The sequence below is a fragment of the Manacus candei genome, unplaced genomic scaffold, assembly GCF_025592945.1.
Source record: "Manacus candei isolate 608988 ecotype Guabito, Panama unplaced genomic scaffold, ASM2559294v1 h1tg000009l, whole genome shotgun sequence".
Classification (NCBI taxonomy): Eukaryota; Metazoa; Chordata; class Aves; order Passeriformes; family Pipridae; genus Manacus; species Manacus candei.
Window position 1 is genome coordinate 6,296,712 of NW_026138057.1, and position 20,380 is coordinate 6,317,091.

The following is a 20,380-nucleotide window of genomic DNA, read 5'->3' on the forward strand; positions in this document are numbered from 1 at the left end:
AAACTTGTTGGAAACCTTTCTGCTTGTCTTGCATCCCAGATGGTAGTGAACCTCAGGATATCTGAGCAAAGAGTTTCGCCTCATTTTGTCCTTCTGAAAGTCTTGTGCTCATACAGAAAACGTTTTTGCTGTGGATTTTGGGTTGGGTTTTTGTTTTGGGGTGGTTTTTTTTCATTTTGGTTGTATTCTGGGATCCTAATAACCTTATCTGTCTATCTTGTCTCTGATAACAATACAATGGCTGCTTTTTGCATGGATCAACTCTAATTTTACTTCCTCACTGAAAATTCCAATAGTGACACAGACCACAAAATCCTGACATGTCATAATAAAAAAGCACCTGATTTATTATTTCTACATTAGCTGCTTTCTGGTAAGACCCAAGACTCCTACTTTAAGGTGTAGTCAAGACTGAACCTTCCATATCCCTCACAGACCATCCACCACTGTCTCTCTGCCCACCCAACCTCTCCTTTTAGCTCTCCAACTTTAACCTACCTATTTTCACCCCATTGGAAAATATTCCACTGTTTCCCCACTTGTATTTTTGCCACCTCTTTACTTTTTTTTGCTGTCTTATATCAAACTATTTTGCCATCCTTACGTGACTGTCCCTAACATTCACTTTTTCAGGGTTCTCTGTGCTTCCCATACAAGCTTGAGTTTTCCTTCAAGTTCTCCCACAACAGAAGTAACCTTTGAAAACGCCTCACAGGTAACACCTGCTGGGCAGCATGGATTAAGTTTTCTCAAACCTATGAAAAGAGCTTCAGTTTCCACCTATTCCAGAAGAGCAGTCATTCTGGAAGAGAATTCTGGTTTTCTTAACAGATGATGCATAGTTACGTGCTACAATTTATTCATCAAGGTTTAAAGCTCTACAGGAGAGGTACAGCCATGTGCAGGAAAATACAGGGGTTCACTGCATCCCCCCTGCAGGGATGGATGGCCTGCCTGGCAAGGGCACACACCTCTGCAAACAGCTCCTGCCCAAGCTGGGCAGCTGCAGAAGGGGAAGGGCTGGTAAATGGAAGCTGCATCCCCAGACTAAATTTGGCTTTGCTTATCTGTTATTAGCAAACAGCCCCTTTGGGACTTTTGTCAGCTGCAGCCTGCTGCACTGCTGGGAAACCAATCAATAATCTACAGATTACTCCAAATTCCTCCACACCTATCAAACAAAACTAAATGGGTACTTTATTCTACTGCTGCTACTGGAAAATACATTTGTCTCCTTCTCCTTTTCTTGCAGTAGTTTCAGTATTATACAACCTCAAGCATTACTTATTTGATCCTGAGTATGTATGCCAAGACACACCATGACTGAAAAAAGACAACTGTGACAACAACCAACAGCTAAATGCCACCAACTCCATCCAGCACTTCTTGTCCTGAGCCTTCCCTTTCCAGCATCTACAGCTTTCTCAAAGTTATACTGAACTTTAAGATAGTTGTAATTTCCAAAATGCATCTATGGTCTAAAAAGCTAAAATATCTAAGTAAACTAAACTGACTGATTAAAAAAAGTCTAAAGCCTATCCATAAGTTCTATGGGTAAATCGTAGCAAGAGTCACCAGCAGCTACTGCAAGACAAAATATGGTTCTATGATATTGCTTTTCATGGACTATCAGAGTTGAGGGGTTTTTTTTTTGTTAACAGGAAAATAGATTATTATGGATTTTGAAGAAAACAAGCATCCTCAACCATGCAAAATATGCTCTATCATTCTATTTTCAAGCAGTACTGTATTTGGGCAAGACCTTCCTGAAGCAGACCCCACAGGCTACAACACACATGCACTGAAGGAAATTATATAACCTAAAACAATTATTATACAGTATGAGCTGTTGAAGCAAGCTGCCTTTGTAGTTCAGAAAAAAACCAAAACAACAAAAAAACCCCAGAAGTTTGCATAAATTTTTGTACATAGACATGTATGTCTTAAACATAAGCAACTATACTGTGTTGTCTTGAAAACTGGTTAACAGCTAGTCTACAGCAGTAATACTGAGTTGTTGTTGTAAGAAACCTTGATTCCTCTCACTTCCAAAGCAGATTGCAGAACACGTTTTATAAAATACAAACCTCTTCTCCCCACTTGCCTTTGCACATCTTGCACGATATTGTGGTAACTCTGCTCTGCTCTACCACAGGCCAGGCAGACCTTTCCCTGGACAGCTCTCCCCTGGCACTCAGGTGGAAATGCATTTCACTCACCCAGACTGTACAGCAGAGACACAGAGATAAAAGCCCCAAGCTTGGTTTTGATCAACTGGGATGCAGCAACTGAACCAACATCAGATTTGTGCTTTTAGCAGACAGTGCTGTTTGGATGCTCAGGTTTCCACGATCATGAAATATGTTGATGGTCAGACATAAGGATGAAAAAATTACTGTTGGTATAATAAATCCTCAAAGTTGCTTTGGTCTGTCCATACAGCCTTGTCCCTTGTCCTGGCATTTATAGGCTATGCAGGCATGGGAACTTTTGAATGACCATGCATCTAGCAAGTGACACTGCAAAATGGGGAAGTGGATTAAATCTGCATATATTTGGCAATTAAACTTCTGTTACTAGTTTTCTAACCCCTTCTGATAACATACTGGGTAAATGCAAGACCCAGGTTCTGTAGACACCTTCACGATGAATGACCTTAAGGAAATGGGAGTAATTTTCAGTACGATTCTTTGATTCAGATTTAAATCAACTGTTTACTTTTTTCCACCTGAAATAAGAGCAAATATTTTAACAGAATCATCTAGAATTTCACTTCTGTATAGGAAGGGCAGGAAAAGAACTTTACAGGAGTGCTGGTTACTACTTCTATGCTAGGATAAAATCCATTAATTAGGCAAGAGTACCTCTGTACGAACAAAAAAAAATACAAAAAAAAAATACCCAAGAGGAACAGGGGAAAGGAGGCAAAAGACTGACATCACCGTGTCTTTTTATGGTAAAATACAGTGTCATACTATGATACTATGAGGACAGAAGGCATTCAATTACTTTCTAGAGGATAAGGCATTTACCTTCAACATACAGGATTTGGTTTTCCTCCTTTTCTGTCTGTGTAAGGTTTTTGCTGAGCTCATATGACTCTTCCTGACACCTAACCCTGGAACTGGCTAACTGCTCGCTCACACACGTACATCTTTTGTCCCACACTCCCAATTTCTGAAACCTAAAGGAGGAGGAGGACTGCATGCCATGAGCACCGTTTGGGGAACTTTACCTGGAGAGACCCAGCCTGAGAGCTTCTCAGGCTACTGCTCAGCCTCCAGAAGTTTCTTATCTGGTTTATACCTTCAGACAGCCCCAACCTGGCAGCATAATAAATTCAGGCTCGTAAGACTGGTCTTGAAGTGTAATAACACCACAAATTCAGCCTCCAGGCCGTTCAGCTAACCCAGCTCCCGTGTGCGTGTGTGCGCGCAGGCGAACTGAGCAAGATGCAAAAAAAGGACAGATAAAGTCTCATTGTCCTCTAAAAGTACTTGCAGCAGAATAACCAGTCTTAGGATCCTTATACACAACCATGCTGACTGGAAATTAATATGTAGAAAAGGAGACTGGAAAGAAACTTCCTCATCTTCTAAAAACAATAGAGTTTACTCAATCTACTAGCATCTGTCCCCACAAACAGGAAAAAACATGCAGCTGTTAAACAGAGCAAGAACCTCCTAAACTACAGAAATATTATTCTCATATCAGCATGATTAAAACTCATCCAGAATCAAACTGATTTAGGACTCGCAGAGATAAGCAAACACTAATTAAATACAAGCTAGCCAACATGTTTTTAAACATCATTTAGCATCTAGTGCAGACCAAACAAGTGATGTTTAAAAATATCTTAGCTGACTGTGGTTAATTCTACTTGGGAGTCTTTGCCTAAAGGTTTGTCTTGACTAGAATTTGAAGGTGCAAGTTACAACATGCCAGTGCACTTTCTAAAGCTCCAGTGCACACAAGGCAGCATGCATTTCTAATGTGTGCTGGCTGGTCAAGTTAAAGCTTAGGCTCTTAACTTGCTACCACACGTGAAACCTACACCTTGCATTTTTTTCATTAAAACTTTATCTCTTGGAATTCGAGCTGGAACAACTGAGGAAATCACCTCCTCCAGCTGTTCAAATATTCAGAGCTGGTAGATGGATGAAGGGCACTCATCAGCTTCCAACACAACTTCAGACAGCTATTTTTGAAAGACCACCAGAAGGTACCTACACTGGCTGCCTTTATAACAAAGCAGCTGAAGAAAGCTCTCAGCCATTCAGAGTCTGCTGGAGGGGCTGAGTGGACAGAGATGGGGTGGTAATGTCTCCAATCATGCCAGCCTGTTTTACAGAATGTTTAACCACAGTTTTAGTTACCACAGGTCAGCTAACACAAGGCATCAGGGCAAATTTCTCATGAAGATTCATCCTTACCTTTTCTACTCAAAACAAGTCCTTCAGCCTCTCACTGCAAACCTTGGGACTACCCATGTTTATGAAAGAGAAAGGAATTGCACCATCTCATCAACACTCTACCTTGAAAGACCTGGCTTTAAAAGACCTAGTACTGAAGGACAAAAAAAAAGGTTCTTCCATCAAATGTTCCACAGCCAGGTGAGGAAAGACACAGCATCCTGAACTAACAGCTCAGCCTTGGCATAACTCCAAGACCTGTCTTATTCATAAAACCCAAGTAATAAAAGAGACATGATAACCCCCCTCCCTCCCCAAGGATAATGCAACTTGGTGCTGATGCAGAAATTAGAAGGAAGGGTACCATCTAAATTACACACTGAAATAGATACTACAAAAGCAAGCAGCTGTGCCATTTCAGCCAGGTGGTCATCTTCAGCTGCAGTCAAGAGGGAAAATAACTAGACATTTCCCTTGCAGATACTTCCTGATTACAACCTTATGGCAAAAACCCACCTCATTTTCACTGCCAGTATGCATTTTAATTAATCCTTATGTTCCTAAAATATACTTTGTCAATTAAAAGCCAAGATCAGAGACACTGGCTGGGAGAGGGGAGGTAAGGAGATATTTAAGCAAGACCTCCTAACTGCTGTAATCAGCATGGATATCATTAAATAGTCGAGCAAATACTCGGTTGCAGTACTCTTTCTTTTCTTGCAAAAATTACAGTTTCCACGTGTGCGGTCTCGCTCTGTTTATTCACCTCTCAGAAAGCAGATCAGCATTAGTGTTTCAGAAAAGAGAAAACTTTCATTGATCTAAGTCTTCCTTTTATCACTTTATTTCCTGAACCATTTTCAATCAGCCATGAAATAAAAAACATAACAAAGTTTTGCCCCCACCTGATAAAAAACCCCCTAATGTCTGAGGGTAGTGACACAGAAGAGAGACTGTTTCACATCATGTATGAGCAAACACAACATAAACACAACAGCCCTCGACAACAGATCTTGGTATCAGTACACATCTGGAAGTTAAGTGAGGCATTGTTGCTTTCAGGAGGGATTATTTTCCTTGCACTATTACTGGGCACGATACGGTCTTCAAAATCACAGCAGTCAGAGAGTATCCTCCCTGACCCTTGCTGGAGAAGGTCACAGTCCTGCCCCAAGGCTGACTGGTTGGGAAGTGACCAGTGCTCCCCTTAGGACAACACATCCTTCTGTAAGAGGCAACCTACAGACACAGGACAGCTTGCTCTACCTCTCATGTGGACCAGCAGCCAGACAGCCAAGACCTTATCATCTAAACCTTGCCCATGAGTGCAGGGCAAATGAGACAACAACACTTTAAAGGGTTAAGAGTGGAAAGCAAAACAAGGCTAAAAGGTGATTAAGTCAAGGATACTTTTGCTTTATTCAAGTGGTTCAGGTTTCTGTAGAAACTGGAAAACTGGACAAGAAAAAAACCATTTTGATTTGCCTTCCTTGATGAGAGAGTGCCTTTTTGTGAATGAGCTAGCAGATCATTCACAATTACAGTGAATGGCAATCATATAGTTAAAATCCTTCAGACTACTTAAGATAACTAGAAGGGACTAACACCTTTTAAAAGGCCATCAAAACATAACACAGCCTGGAAAATGGTTTCTGCTTTCTAAAAACACTGCATTATTTAGCTGTATTTTCCTCTTCTGGCTTTCTATAAATACTTTAAGGTGTGGTTAGAAAATCATGGCCAAGTTCTTCAAGGATTCTTAGCTTCCATATCATGTTCAGGGCTGCAGCATATTTACGTTAGCACTTTCTGGAGAATACACGTCAGTAACTGCTGAGGCAAAACCCTTGGTGGTCTGTTCCTCACTGACTCTGACCGTTGCCATTTCAATAATTTGCAAATTACTTCCAGATGGGTATCAGTTACACAGACATGGAGAATTTTTATAACATTTATAAATAGTGCTAGAATCCTACAGACATATGATAAGTGTGCTATGCAGCGACATGCATGATGAGGCTGTGAATGGGGGTACATGGAGCACACAACCCAGTGGGTGGATTCCACCCATGGACAAGCTGGAACCCCCTTGCGTGTACCTGCAGGTAATACTCAGATAGGGTACTATCTCAGAGGCACAAAAACTCAAGGTTATACACGCCAACTGGATACTTTTCTGGGGAGTCAGTCTCCTGAACACAGCCCTTTGGTGCCATTTCAGATGTCTTCCTCCACCTGGCCCCAAGTGCCATTCACAGCAGCCCTGGGTTCCCTGGCTGTGTCAGCCCTGTCACTCCAGGGAGGGTGTCTCGGATAGCTCAGCACATCTAAAAACAGACCGGGACTGACACATCGAAGCGCCCGACTCGCTCCCCCCTTGGTGACGCAGGAGGCACCTCTGAATCCAGCAGCCAGCCTTTCCCAAGGCTGGTACTTTGCTTCTTTCACCAGTGTTCTTTTTAGGATTCAGAAAATGATCCCCTGGAGTCTCTCCAGACTACCAAATAATTCATTGCACTGAGGAAATGACAACCCTCATTTTAAGCGGCTCCTGCTGCATTTTTTAATCTCAGCTGCTCCATATGTGCAATTCAGTTGCCTACATAATACATCTAATTGCCTGGCATTTACATTCAATTAAATCCTGTGATACTATTTTGCAATATTAATTAACTAACTCTGCCAGGGGCTAATTGGCCAGAGCATTTGACAATGGCAGGGCTAAAGTATGGTAGGAAGATAAAGGTGTCTGGGGCTGCCTCCTTGATGGAGACCTACTAGAGTCCATGCTGGTGTGGGTACTTACTGCATTCCCATTAGTTTATGGGATTTTCATTTGCTTTAGACATATAATTCTTGGGAGAACTTGATGGAAAAGTCACTCCTACCCCAGATTTCAACACCACTTTAACTTTTTTCTCTAAGTTATTTTTCTTTGGTGTGGAGACTCGCATCCAGCTTTGTGTGCTGAAAAAGCAACTTTGTTAATGCCTGGCAGTCAGAATTTGGATCTGTTCAACTATAAATAAAATCCAGGAAGAAAGTTTGAAAATCACAGAGTAGAGAAGAAATACTGTGGTTGTACAGTGGGAAGTACAATAGTTGTTTCTGTTCACAACCACCAAAAATAAAGGCTGAAAGATTTTTGTACCCTGTTCCACAGAGAAAAAGGAATGGACAGAATGAAGCAAAAACATGCCATAGCTGGTGCTGGTCATTTCTATTAAAGAAATGCTTTTCTTTGAATCTATTTCATTATGTTCCCATTTAAGATGAATGTGAGCTGAAACAAAGAGAATCTGGACTTGACTTGTTGGGGGGGTTTATTGTTTTGGTTGGAGTTTCTTTTCCCCCCAGAAGTTGCTTTAACACATCAAGTAAGCATGCTAAGAATGATTTACAGCTTCTGGGTGTTCACACACAATTCTGAGCTTAATGCTAGCCTATTTTTTTTTCAAACTAAAAAGCTGGATTTAGAGGTACATGTAGCAAATGGCTCTTAGGCAATAAGCACAACAGATGATGGCTGAAGGCTCTGCCTTTTCTCTTTACCTCCTGACACACCCCAGGGTTTATGGAAGTTACACAACATGCACACCCACCAGTTAGGTTTTATTGCTTAATTACTTATTGGGAAAAAAAAAAATAAGTCTCCCATAGTCATATAAGTTGGGAAAAGAGAATTGTTTGCGTTTTTTTTCAAATTTTGGCGTGAAATATGACTGTGAAGAATTTTAAAAAAGAAAAAAGGGGGACTACAAATCTAATTCAACAAAACACACAGCAGCACATCATGAAGCACATAGGGAATGTTGGCTAGTATATATTCTGAAGCCAACCAAGTCTTCCTAGGCTTATTTTTTTCCAATTTACTACTCATGCCATAGAGCTTTTCTTAAATCCTGTCAATTCCACAAATGCACCATCTGAAAATCTATTTTTCTTCATGAAGCATTCTCAGCTATACTGCAAATTTAAGCAATACCTAAAATCAGAGGGAGTAAACCAGAACCTGTTAAGCATGAAATAAGATATCGCACACAATTCATCTGACATAAATAAGCTCAACTGTGCTTCAGAATTGTACTGACCTGAGTCAAAACTACTTAAGAACCAGAGAAAATGGAGGTATTTAAGTGCATTAGTAATGGTAGCTGCTACATTACCAGGATATAAGAGAGATCAAAATTGTAAGGAGAGGTAGAACATCTTATTAGAGCAACCAGTGAGGCTGAGGTGCAAAAAATAAAACTAGAGAAGCTTTCAGGAACCCAAGTCTTTCTTCAGCAGCAGGCAATCCATCCCTTATCAATTGCTCAATATCTTTGTTCCAGTGAGGTGCAGTGGTAGATTACCAGAGTCAAAGGGTTCAGGGCTTTATCTGCAGTTTTGCTATAGGGTTAATTTATCCTTTTGCCCTCTACAAATGGTTTTCATTCTTCACTTGCTCCCTCCTTGGTAAAGTCAGGACACCACTTCCCTACCTCATAAGGGTTTGTCTCTTCGGGGACATGAGCTGTTCTTTCCCTAAGGTGCCTTCATTAAAAAAACCTCTCAACACAGCATTCATAGTCCTAGTCTTGCCAAAGTCACAAAGAGACAGCCTTACTTTTGCATTTTAAATGCACTTTCATATAAGAAATGCTCCTTTATCACTGAAAATGCAAGAGAAGCAATGCAGGTTGCAGTAGTTTTGTCTTATCTATTGCCTAGTACTGGAAGTTCTTAAATCTCTTTAGCAAAGGTTGAACCATTAGCCTTACCCTCTCTTCACAGATAAGGAAACTAGGGCACACAGAAGTCCCATGCCATATAATAGGACTTACTAAAGTAGTAATTGAATGTCAAAGCTGCCTCCCTGTTTATTGACTCTGAAACCCAACCTAACTCAGGGCTATGCTGCTTCAACTTTGCAAAGGCATCTCAGTATGACTTCAGTTCAGCAAAGTACTGGGCACGTGAGCCTTGGTGCAGCTCAAGGATTCAGAAGTCCAAGTATCACCTAAGTAAAACAAAACAAATCTAAAAAGAGAGTGGGACAAAAAGGGGGTGGGAAGTGGAGAAAAGATTTCTGCCAGAGAAACTAAGAGCAAGAAGCCCTGTACTACAGAAGCTGAATTTCTGATCTAGGTCAGGATGGGCTTGTGAGCACTGCATCTCCAGCCTACAAGGACAATGGAAGCCAGCTGCTCACTAAGTGAAGCAACATCTATTTCATGGAACTTATGCAACAGCTATACTGTAGCTCCTTCAGAAACAATGGTAATTACACACCTCTTGTGTTATCTTTGGATAACACTGTAATTATTATATGTCATCACTCTAGCCATGATTAAAATAATTACTGTAAAAAGTCCCTTGTAAGTAGCATTTACTGTTCCGGTTTCCAAACATATACAGGATTACATTTTTAAAGTATAATTGCTTTTTCTGTTCACAGCTCACCTCAACACTGTTTCTCCACCCACCTTCCACTTTACACAGCCGTATGATGTTGTAGCAAAACTTTAACACGTGTGAAATACTTACAGCTCTTCCAAGTAGGGAAAGTTCTTGAAGGCATCTTCTGGTAGCCTTGTGATGTTATTCATGCTGATGTCTCTAGAGAAGAGGAAATACAGATTTATCAATAACCAGTAAGGAATTTTTACACTCTAGGAAAAGGATGAGAAGAAGAAAACCTAATCAGATGGTATAGTAACAGAAAAAAATATTCCAGTATCACACAGTATTATCTCTTTCCAGAAATTTGCATGCTAAACTTTCAAATCACTGTAATTTGAGAATCCAGTTGCAGCAAAGACCTACAAAAAGGGAAGTTGACTAAATCAAGTTTTACAAAACCTCTAAACAAAAATAAATACTGTAAAACTAGAGGGAAGGCATGCATGGAAGAGGCTCTACAGTACTATTATCCCCAGTACTAATTTTTACCAGCTTAGATGTGCATACAGTTTTAATTCAGATAATTAAGACTGCTCTAAAACCACAGCATAGGGGAAAAAAAAAAGTGACCACCCAGCATGCAAATTTTCATCCCACAGTGTCTTAAAAAAAAAAAAAAAAGAATACATGCATTAGGACTTAATAAATAGCTCCTGGCAAATATGGCTTCTGGAACAACTGACAAGAATAGCAGAAACATGTCCTAGCCCCACCACAGGTTTTTTTGTTTGGTTTGGAGGGGGGGGTTGGAGTGTGTGTGTGTTTTTCGGGAGGGGGTTGAGTTTTTGTGTGTGTGTGTGTGGTTTTTTGTTTGCTTGTTTTTTGCTTTTTGTTTTCCTTCTACAAAACCTACGAAAGTCCTCGAGGTAATAGTTTTAAGCAGATTTCATTCTCAGTCCGTGAGCAGAGACAGGCCAACAGCAAGTGCCTACATGATAGGTATGCAGACCTGCTCGGCTTTTTTCTTCACAAAGGAGCAGTAAGTGGCAAACTTGGTGCCATCACCTCAGTTCACACCTACACAACCATCACAGATAATCCAGTCCTGAAGCTAGTTATTACTCAATGTGAATAAAAGCAGCACGAAAACAATTCAGTTTGATAATTAAGCTAATAACTGCCTAACAATTTGTGACATAACCCAAGTTCTTACTTTCCACTTTGTTATTGACTTTTTATTTATTTTTTTTTTTAGTATAACGAGCAATTCAGTAAGACTTGTTACCAGAGCCCTCCCTGATTGCTGTCTTCCACTCAATTTTCTCTAGCAGCTATGTGCTACCTCTCTACATAATTCAGGTAAAAAGCAAACAGTCAAAACACTCCTTTCATCTCACTGACAGCCAACCAGTACCACTGAACCTCCTCCACGAAGATCTGAAGGGCTGGTGAGTGACTTCATGCAGGACAACAGATGTTGGTTGACACCTAAAATGCTTGACCTTGGAATGAAGTACCAACCCCTGCCTGCTGCTGGGGTAGACATTCTCAGTCCATCCCTAGCCACCACTATCTGCTCCAACTGGAATTACCACTGTTTCTGATGAGGCAGAGAAAGGCTGGTTTACACTTTTCCTACTATCCTGGAAGGGCAGTAAAACCAATCACATTCAGGATATCTTCCATGGCTCTCAGAGAGGACTCAGGAGATTCTAAGCCAGGCCCCTAAGGGGAGCAAGGAGCACGTGGAGGGGTTGGTGCTGCTTCTGAGGAAACAGTGTCTCAGGACATTTGTGCCTTCTTTCATGCTGTGATGAACCAAATGCAACGTCCAGTACCATATAACCTGCCAAAAATGTTGCAGCAGCTACTTGAATCACATTTTGCAGAGTACTCACATTATTTCTCCCGTCACCAGACCACAATGTCTAAAATAACTCTTTAAAAAAAAAAAAATAAATTATTTACACTGACTACAGAATTCAGTTTGTAAAAAATAAAAAAATAAATAAATAAATCCATAGTTACTGAGGAAAAATTATTTTTTCTCCACAGCAGTTGACAATGTCAACTGATGTCAGTGAATTCATTTTGACGTTAACAAGTAACTGGCAACTGGTCTGCTGGCCCAACTGTGTGGCACAGGTCGCCACCAACGTGAACACTGCACTCTAACATTAAATCTAGAGGCAACTGTTTCTTTAAACTAAATGTTTATTAAATAGTAGTCCAAAACTTCATTCCTCATTTCCCAGTGTAAACCAAGAGTTATTCCTCAGCAGCTGTTAACAGTACACTAAGGCAACTCAAGAGCAATGAGATCAAAATAAGGTTCAGCACAGACAAAACAAACCCAACTGTGAGAGAAGCCCAAGAAAATCCACTACGGCACAACAAGCTCCTTTGCTGAGGTCCAGAAGGAGCTGAACTGGAGGTGATTTATCCCTGAACTCTACAGCCCACATGCTTTAAGAGCTGCTTTGTGTCTCAGCAGCAGCCCGGTTACCATGCGATGCTGCAGTTGTTGTGGGAGGCATTTTTCTTCTTGTGCAGGAAAGTAAATAAAAGTATCAGATACATGGATCGTCAGCTGTCTGCTCCACGGGAGACTACAACTTCTGTTCTCTCTAACCCCATAGACATCTTTCAAATTGTCATAAAAACACACATTTCACACATCCTCTCCTTCTCAAAGGACTGCGAATCTCCTTCCAGTATCAACTGGGAAGCATTTACGGAAAAGGTAGGAGGGTAAGAAGGGAGTGGAGACCCTAATCCTTAAAAAATAGTAACCTGTGCAAGAAAATCACAACCCCCTCAAAAGACTGTCCAGGTGACATAAATCCCTACTAACATACACGTGGTATTAAATGGTAGTAGTAAGAGTAAGTCAACAGTACTTATCACCAGAAAGCACCTTATGAATGCCTATGCATCACTTTGGCAAAGATTTTGGCTGCAGCCACGTTTGTTGCACTACATAACAGCTCTTCAGGACAGCTGAGGTAAAGAAACCACATCCACCTGAAAGAAACAGTCTTGAAATTTCCACAGCTCTAAATGCCCAATTTCAGAAGTGTCATATGCAATCCTAAACAAAGTCAATGGAAACCATGCAGTCATACAGCATGGCTGACATCCAAATTCGACGCAATTTTGGCTTTCTCTGGGATCTGAAATTAGCAAAGAATGTTTTTTTGCCTGTAGCTCCAAGAGTTAGCTCTACAATTTTAATATGGGAAGTAGATTCTTTGGATGTAAACATGAATCAGATCACCTTAAAAATGAGGCTCTGAGAAACATCATCAATATCCTCAAATTCTACTGAAATTTATTTTCAGTGAAACTGAATTTACAACAAAAACAGACACAAATATGAATTGAGATTGTATTTATCATGTGAATCTTTAGAGACTGCTTATCATGATGCCTAGCTAAAAAGCTGGAATTATTACAAAAAGCTGGAATTATTACAAAGTTTCTGTATTGGTCTTCAATACACATGCTAATAACTCTTAGTAAATAAGCCAATCTTCATAGCACTGACTCACAAGCTTTGGGGAACATCAAAACACCAACTTTCAAAGTTTCTTAATGATTGCCATGTGAGTTTTAAAGCAATTTTTGCTTAATTCAAAACATTCTGTAAAAGCAGCTTTGCTGAGATAGATACAGATATATATATACATATACACACAGAGATATCTAGATATAGGTGTGAAATATTTTTTCTTTTCATTTCACTCTACAGAATACCCTCAGAGAATGAGTTCTTAGGCATTATATGTTGGTAATAAAATATTAAATAGTTCATGAGCTTCTGTGGAGTAATGGATAGGGTTAAAAGTTAAAGGAGAATAAGAATTACAGAAGGAGACCCAGCTGCTGCTTCTCGGATGAAACGTGGTCACGATGCCCCACAAAGGTTCCCCAAACTCTGATAAACACCTGTTATGGAGAATGCACCAGAAATGGGAGCGATGTGAAGGCACTGTGACCTCCCTCCACAAACATCCTGCAGGAAGGGGAACATGGTGACACTCTGACCGTGCCATATCTGTCCACCAAGAAAGACTGATGCCAAGGACAACTACCCAGTTAAGCACTTATGACTTACATTCACTCGAACTCCACCTAAACCTGAAGAAATAGTATAAAAGGAAGGAAGGAAATGGGGAAATAGCAGAGGAAAGTTTCCACCAAAACTGCTGGATCAGCTGATGTGCTGAACATGTCTTTTTCCCCCACTTCAGGGACACCTATTGGGGGAGAAACTTATGCTGTATGTGCTAATTACTGCTTTAAGGATCACATGTTTTGCTCTATAATACATTAGCAGATTGTTTTGTATCAGAGTTTGTGCTTGTGCCTTGCTTTAGTAGTATTATTAGATTGCTTGAAGTGTGTTCTTGCAGCTAGACCCTGTCACCGATGACCAGGAACCTCATTAACTTGTCACAGTTTGTATTAATAAAGTATGTTATTCTGTAAACTGTTGGGGTGAGTCCCTTATAAGGTGCTGAATAACACATGGGAAGGCCTGCTGAGGGGCTCTCCCTTAGGCTGTTACCCAGCAGTCCCCAAAAAAGGGCAATCGAATCACTCTGACCCTGTGAATCTGTTTGGAGAAGGGTTCCCGTGTGGGATACCTGACAGGCTGGGTCGGACAGACATGGTTTTGTTTCCCCTGAGGCACTAACAGACAAATAAATCTCTGTGGGTTGAGCAAATCTCCCCACTCTAAGGGTCGGGCATAGCCCCGCCTTTCACGTGACAGCTCCAACACAAGAATTTACAACCATTAGGAACACCCAGGTCACTAAAATTAGGTGGCTTAATAACTACTCTTTAAGAAACTTACTTAGTTAATTTGGGAGGATACTTTTAATAACACATGCTTAATAGAAGAATTGCAACAAAAATGGACTAGCACCATATATTATGACAAAATAATGACGAATAGTCCCCCGAAACCACAGTTCAAAACAAAAATAGCCCTTGCTACTGGTACTTTAGGAAATAGTCATTTCACTAATCCTAAAATTAAAAAAAAAAAATCAGTCTATGCAGTATCAAGAAGGCTGTCCATTTAATGAAGATAAATATTAGTATGGGCCTTAGATACATCAAAGACATCTCCTCTGAGAAGCTGTCCTACTCCACCTGTACCTCCACTTCTACTAAAAAGACCTCAGGTCTAAGAGCCCAGAGCTTATTTAAGGCCCTAATACATAAGATAAAGTTCTAAGAATGAACAAAATCAATACTAGCAGTACTTTCCCAACCTCTAGTAGTTGGGAATGATTCCGTGGGAACGATGCTATCACACAACAGAAGGATCGTGTCAGCAGTTGCCTAAGGTCCTGTTTCAGCAGGACCAAGCTAAAGGACCCACTGTGGACTGGGTTATTACATCCAGATGTAAGCCCCCTAAAAACAACACAACACCTCTAAACCTTTCGAGTGCCACCACACACAAAACTCCCCATAAACAAAACACCAAAACCTCCCTACATCTGCCCTAAACTTCAGTGGTACACTGATGTTCAGACTCAGTTATCTCAAAGGCTTATATCAAGTTTCTTGTTCTTCCAAAAACTCCCCAGTTTGCTGTCAGCCCAGTGAACTACAGCTCTGACTTGAATTTAAATTCAGACCCACACTCCTATCTGGGAGGTTTGCCCCAGAAAGCACAAAACAGACACAACAACTCTAAGAGAGAAGAGATGACAGTAATGCCACGGTTTTACACTGCAGGTTCATCAGGCAAATGAAGGAGAAGCTGTGGTAGACCTGCACCTTTCAGTAGGTAGCCATTAACTGGGTTTATCTGTACTAAGCAGCCAGGCTAACTCTTCACTCACTAACCTACCTTAACCAAGGCAGAGGTGGCAGATGCCCCATCCCTGGAAATGTGATGGGGCAAGAAGCATTGAAACTAAAAGGATGAACTGCTGAAGGTGGTAACCTCTTTAGCAAGAAGAGGCTGCATCTCGGGGATAACATGAATCACAGCCTTATAGTTACAATTAGTTTCGCCATTTCAGGCAGAACAGAGGTAACACCAGAAAACAAACACGACTGCACTCCCTCCTGCAACACTACTGCTGCCCTGGCTGCAGTTTTGAATGATAAGTAAAGCTCCTCACACTCTGTCAGAAGCTTTGTCCTTCTTCCAGGAAGGTACCACAGAAAAGAATAAAACCAACTAAAACTAGTAGATTGAAGAACCCTACTGTAAATGTTATCTCACCATCCCAGGTACTGCAGATACTAATTTTTAAAGGCAAAAGGTGAAGAATCAAGCCATGGTTCTCCAGCAGTCATTTGCTATCTCCAGCCTGCTCAAGGATATCCCTTCAGATTATTCTGACAACTACTCGAATCTTCCTTTCTAGCTTAGTTTAGCAAAGTTTCCTGCTTTCACCTAACACAGAAACACTTTAAAGTCTTTAAAATTTATGTTTCCTTAGGAAAATGAAAAGATGATTTTTTTCCCCCAATTAAAGCCGTTGTGTCCATTTTCCTTGGAAGAGGAAAGCATCTTTGCTGGACACAGTAAAAAACAGAGAGCACCATATCTTGTCTTGCATGAAGTCAGAGATTTAATCACTTTTAAATCAACCAGCAGTGGAGATTTCAGAAACATAAACTAGGAAATATAATGCACCTAAACTTTTAATTATACTCTTTCTATGCAAGAATTCCAGTTCCTGATGTGAAGTTTTGATTGGTTGGATTATTTTTTTTAAGGATTCTTTATTTTACCACTTAACCAAAGTCAAACTTCCTCAGGCTTCACGATGAGCAGAAATACTTTGTCTCTTGAATAGCAACTTACTAATTCTCTCACATTTTAAAAATAGAAACTCTTATCTTTTGAAAGTGGCTTCAGTCACAGCTTTCATCAGTGGCCTCACACAAAAGAGAATTAGATGCAATGCACAGCATGTCACAGTGTCTCCTGCAGGCACAGGTAGCCTTCTCTCTCATTTTGAAGTACTGCCTCTACCATAAAGTAGCCTGATCCTTGTTACATTTACCTTAAACATCTTTGTTACCGATGGCCAGAGGGTGATTCTGGCTAGAAAGTGATGGGCAAGAGGTGATGGAAAGGGAGGAGGGGAACAATAATTCTTGCACGAGAAGAAAAGCTGCAACAACAAAGAGGGACCACAAAATGGGAAGTATAGACTTCCTGTAGGACAGAAAGGACAACAAAATGATAGATAAATTAGCCCAAGATGTAAGCAGAGAATGAAAGCAAATGACCCACAATGACTGATGGGCATTGAAAAGGAAAATAATGCCAGTCTCTCTGAACCGAGGGACATTTAGTTGCAACAGTCTTGTCTTTTCTGACAATACCTTCCATGCATCACTCCATCTCTCCAGTCAAAGGTGTGCACATTTTAGGCAAAGAAACCTTCCTCACTACCCAGCGTCTCCTAAAACTCACAGGAGATGCCGGTGCTACACTTTCCATCCTGGCTCACAGGCTCCTCTCTCAACCCTCGGATCTGCACTGAGCTGGGGGCACAGGCACCTTCCCACCACACTCACACACGGCATCCGAAGGCACGCTAACGACCTAAAACACACCCCTTTGTAAAACAGATCTTAGGCCGAAAAAAACATGAAATACCCAGCTACAGCAAAGCGAAATTTTATCTCAGCAAAACCACACTGAGATCTGCTGTTTAAAAAATAAAATTGACACACACCCCTGTGCTTCCCTGCACTTCTTTATTAGCTATCTACTTTTTGGCTTTTTGACTCTGTGAAGTTTAGAAAGGATGGGAGAGAGGGAAGGAGGGATAGAAAAAGAGAGAGGAGTGTTGGTTGAAGTAAAGATCATGTTTCAACAAGGCACCTTTAAAATCCTATAAAATACTGCCTCTGAGCAAGCTTAACCTGTTTGCTGATAGATAATAACATGTAATACTGTAGGCTCCATTCAGTCTTTTCCAAGGTCTGGGCCCTCTGCCACCGAGTTATTTAATTATAACACTTAGAAAATTACTTAGGCAGAGCTATCTATATTTGAATAAAGCCCTCCTACCTACTTGTACAAAACCATTAGGTAATAGGTCTTAATCTTATATAAAATTCCCCAGGTAGTAACTATGATCCAGCTTCAGCAGTACTAGGAAAAGCTGAGGCTGTTAATATTTTTAGCAACTAGATTAAATAAGCCAGGATACTGCAAATGAATATCAACATGACATTGCTGGAAAATGCTCAGCAACAATCCACCACTCGTTACCATTTGGACCATTGATACGTGGATTAACCTGATTAAGTTAACATTGGTGAAGATAAAAAAGACAAAGCAACATATATTCTTCTTAGAATACGAGACCAATGGTTCTTTGCCAATGATCAAAAAAAAAAAAAAAAAAAACAAAAAAGGGACAGAAGCATATGCAGCTGAATGGTGATGGTCAGTGCCTTAAACTTGGTCCAGGTCCCATCTGTGTTAACCAAGAGAACTTCCTGGTGTTGTGGCAGCAGGGAGAGGTAGAGAAGCTGGAGCCAAAAGTGGGCAAGGGGAAGACACAAAATCAGGGAAACTCGAAGTTAAAGTAATTTAAGTTGTACTGCAGTGCTACAAGTCCTCAAGAAACACATTCAGTGCCGAACTCCTTGTAGGAACATGTTCACTTGATGAAAACCAACATAATTTTCATCCAAATCACACCCTTCAGCAGCCAGTCCCAGGGGAGAGCAGGAGCTGAATTACATCTCTGGTTTAGATCCACTTTCCCATTTAGCCATTTCCTTCAGGATGAAGATGTCTCACTGAAGGGACGGAGTAAATGAGTTTGCATTAACAGTGCCCATGTCTTAATTGTATTCAGTATGTAATGAAAGCATAGAAAGCCTAGAGGATCAGCAAGAAAATTCTAATTCAATTCATTCAATTAAAAAGAAAGAAATTTGGTGGTAGTGTTTTGCTTTTTTTATCCTCATGACAAGAAGCAAACAATTCTCTTGTGGAAGCACCATCTCACAACTACTGCTTTGAACGGTGACTGTCTGCACTGTGAATCCAGTGATGCAGCTAAAATCCAAGGATATGCATTACATGCAGACATGCCAACCCCAACAGCAAGAAATCATGAACAGGAATCAAAGAAGTACCAGACAAAGATGATGTTTACAGAGGAGCCTACACTCGGAAAGTGTTTGAGTTCAGTGATGTTTGCGTTCAAAATAAAGTTGAAATAACATGTTGGGAAATTAATTTCTTACCTTTCATATACTACCTACATCTATTACTGCAAGGTAATAGCATAATAGTATAAAACCTATACTAACATTTATATGGTAATAGGACCCCAATGTCCCAGTGTTAGACTGGTATTGTATTTAAAATTTACATTCTCTCACTTTCTGACAAGGTCTCCACAACTGCCAGTGCCCATCTCCCAGTGGAAAGGGCCCACTGAGTAGGCCAACAGCCAAAACTCTGCAGTACTAACTATCCCTTATTTCCAATCCTTACTACCACAATTTTCTCCTCCTGATATTCATCTACTGTTCCTTTTAACATGGGCAAATCTGTTAACGATAAAATGGAAGATTTAAACCCAGTTTTTGCATTAATGTAGACTTACACTAATGTAGAATCACTCCTTGTGATTCCATCTCTCCCCAACAACCTTAAGCATGTCCCTACTGCCTCTGACATGATCACAGACCTCCAAAACTTAAAAAAGCACAGAAACCCGTTGTGTACTCATAGCCCATTCTGCAGTCACTAAAACCCTATCAGACGTGCCATTTTTTCATTTCTGAGCACGTTTCATTTTTCAATTCTTCCAGGAAACGCTCTCTTACGAAAGGAAATACCCAAATCCTTCAAGCCTCAGCCAGCACCTGCTGTGACCGGCTAAGAAAGGCACAGGTTGCGTTCCCACCCAGCAAACACACTTGCCATTTCCTGAGTGCCCGCGCTATCTCGCTAATGAGCACAGCGCCTTATCATCTGCTGTTTGGATTGCCACGAGAAGCCAAGGGCCCTGTTCAACATGTCAACGGGACCGGCGCTGTACAAATACACAGCTGGAGACACTCCTCACCCACAAGAGCTTGCTGCTTCAGTGGACCGAACAACCAGCGCGGGAGGGGACACAGGCAGGCAGGGGTGAAGCGAGCTGCCCAAAATCACCCAGAGAGCCTGGAGACCCTCCAGCTGCCCAGTGCTGCTCCCATGTTCTGCTCCTAGCTGCTGCCCACCAAAACAAACTAATTACCTCTCTTCCCCTTCTCCCCGCCCCTGCCGCCCTCCCGGCTTTTTCTTTTTAGCAGGAAAACTGGACAGGAGATGGTTCTGACAATTCGTCCTTTGCTGGATGTGTAGGTTCTCTCCCAAGAAAGAAATTAAGCTCTGACTGCTATGCAAGCGGCTTATATGCAACGTTTTCAGCCACTTTTCTGTGGCTCTAACTAACTGGAAAGCGTGTGGCAGTGCCCCATCAGTGGGGAATGAGGCTCTTAACCTGCTTTTTCATGGAAACAATCAAACTTCAGATTACCCACCACCCCCGGCTGTTAAAGGGGATATTGATTATCAGAGG

General features: G+C 41.0%; 1 protein-coding gene across 2 annotated transcripts in view; it reads right to left on the reverse strand.

The window, feature by feature from the left end:
• The window catches only part of LGR4 (leucine rich repeat containing G protein-coupled receptor 4), a 73,262-nt gene that overhangs the window by 31,768 nt on the left and 21,114 nt on the right, over positions 1-20,380 (reverse strand). For both annotated transcript variants that reach the window (XM_051776640.1, XM_051776631.1), the window contains exon 2: positions 9,942-10,013. In XM_051776640.1, the coding sequence (XP_051632600.1) occupies positions 9,942-10,013 (72 nt within the window). The remainder of the gene's footprint in view (positions 1-9,941; positions 10,014-20,380) is intronic.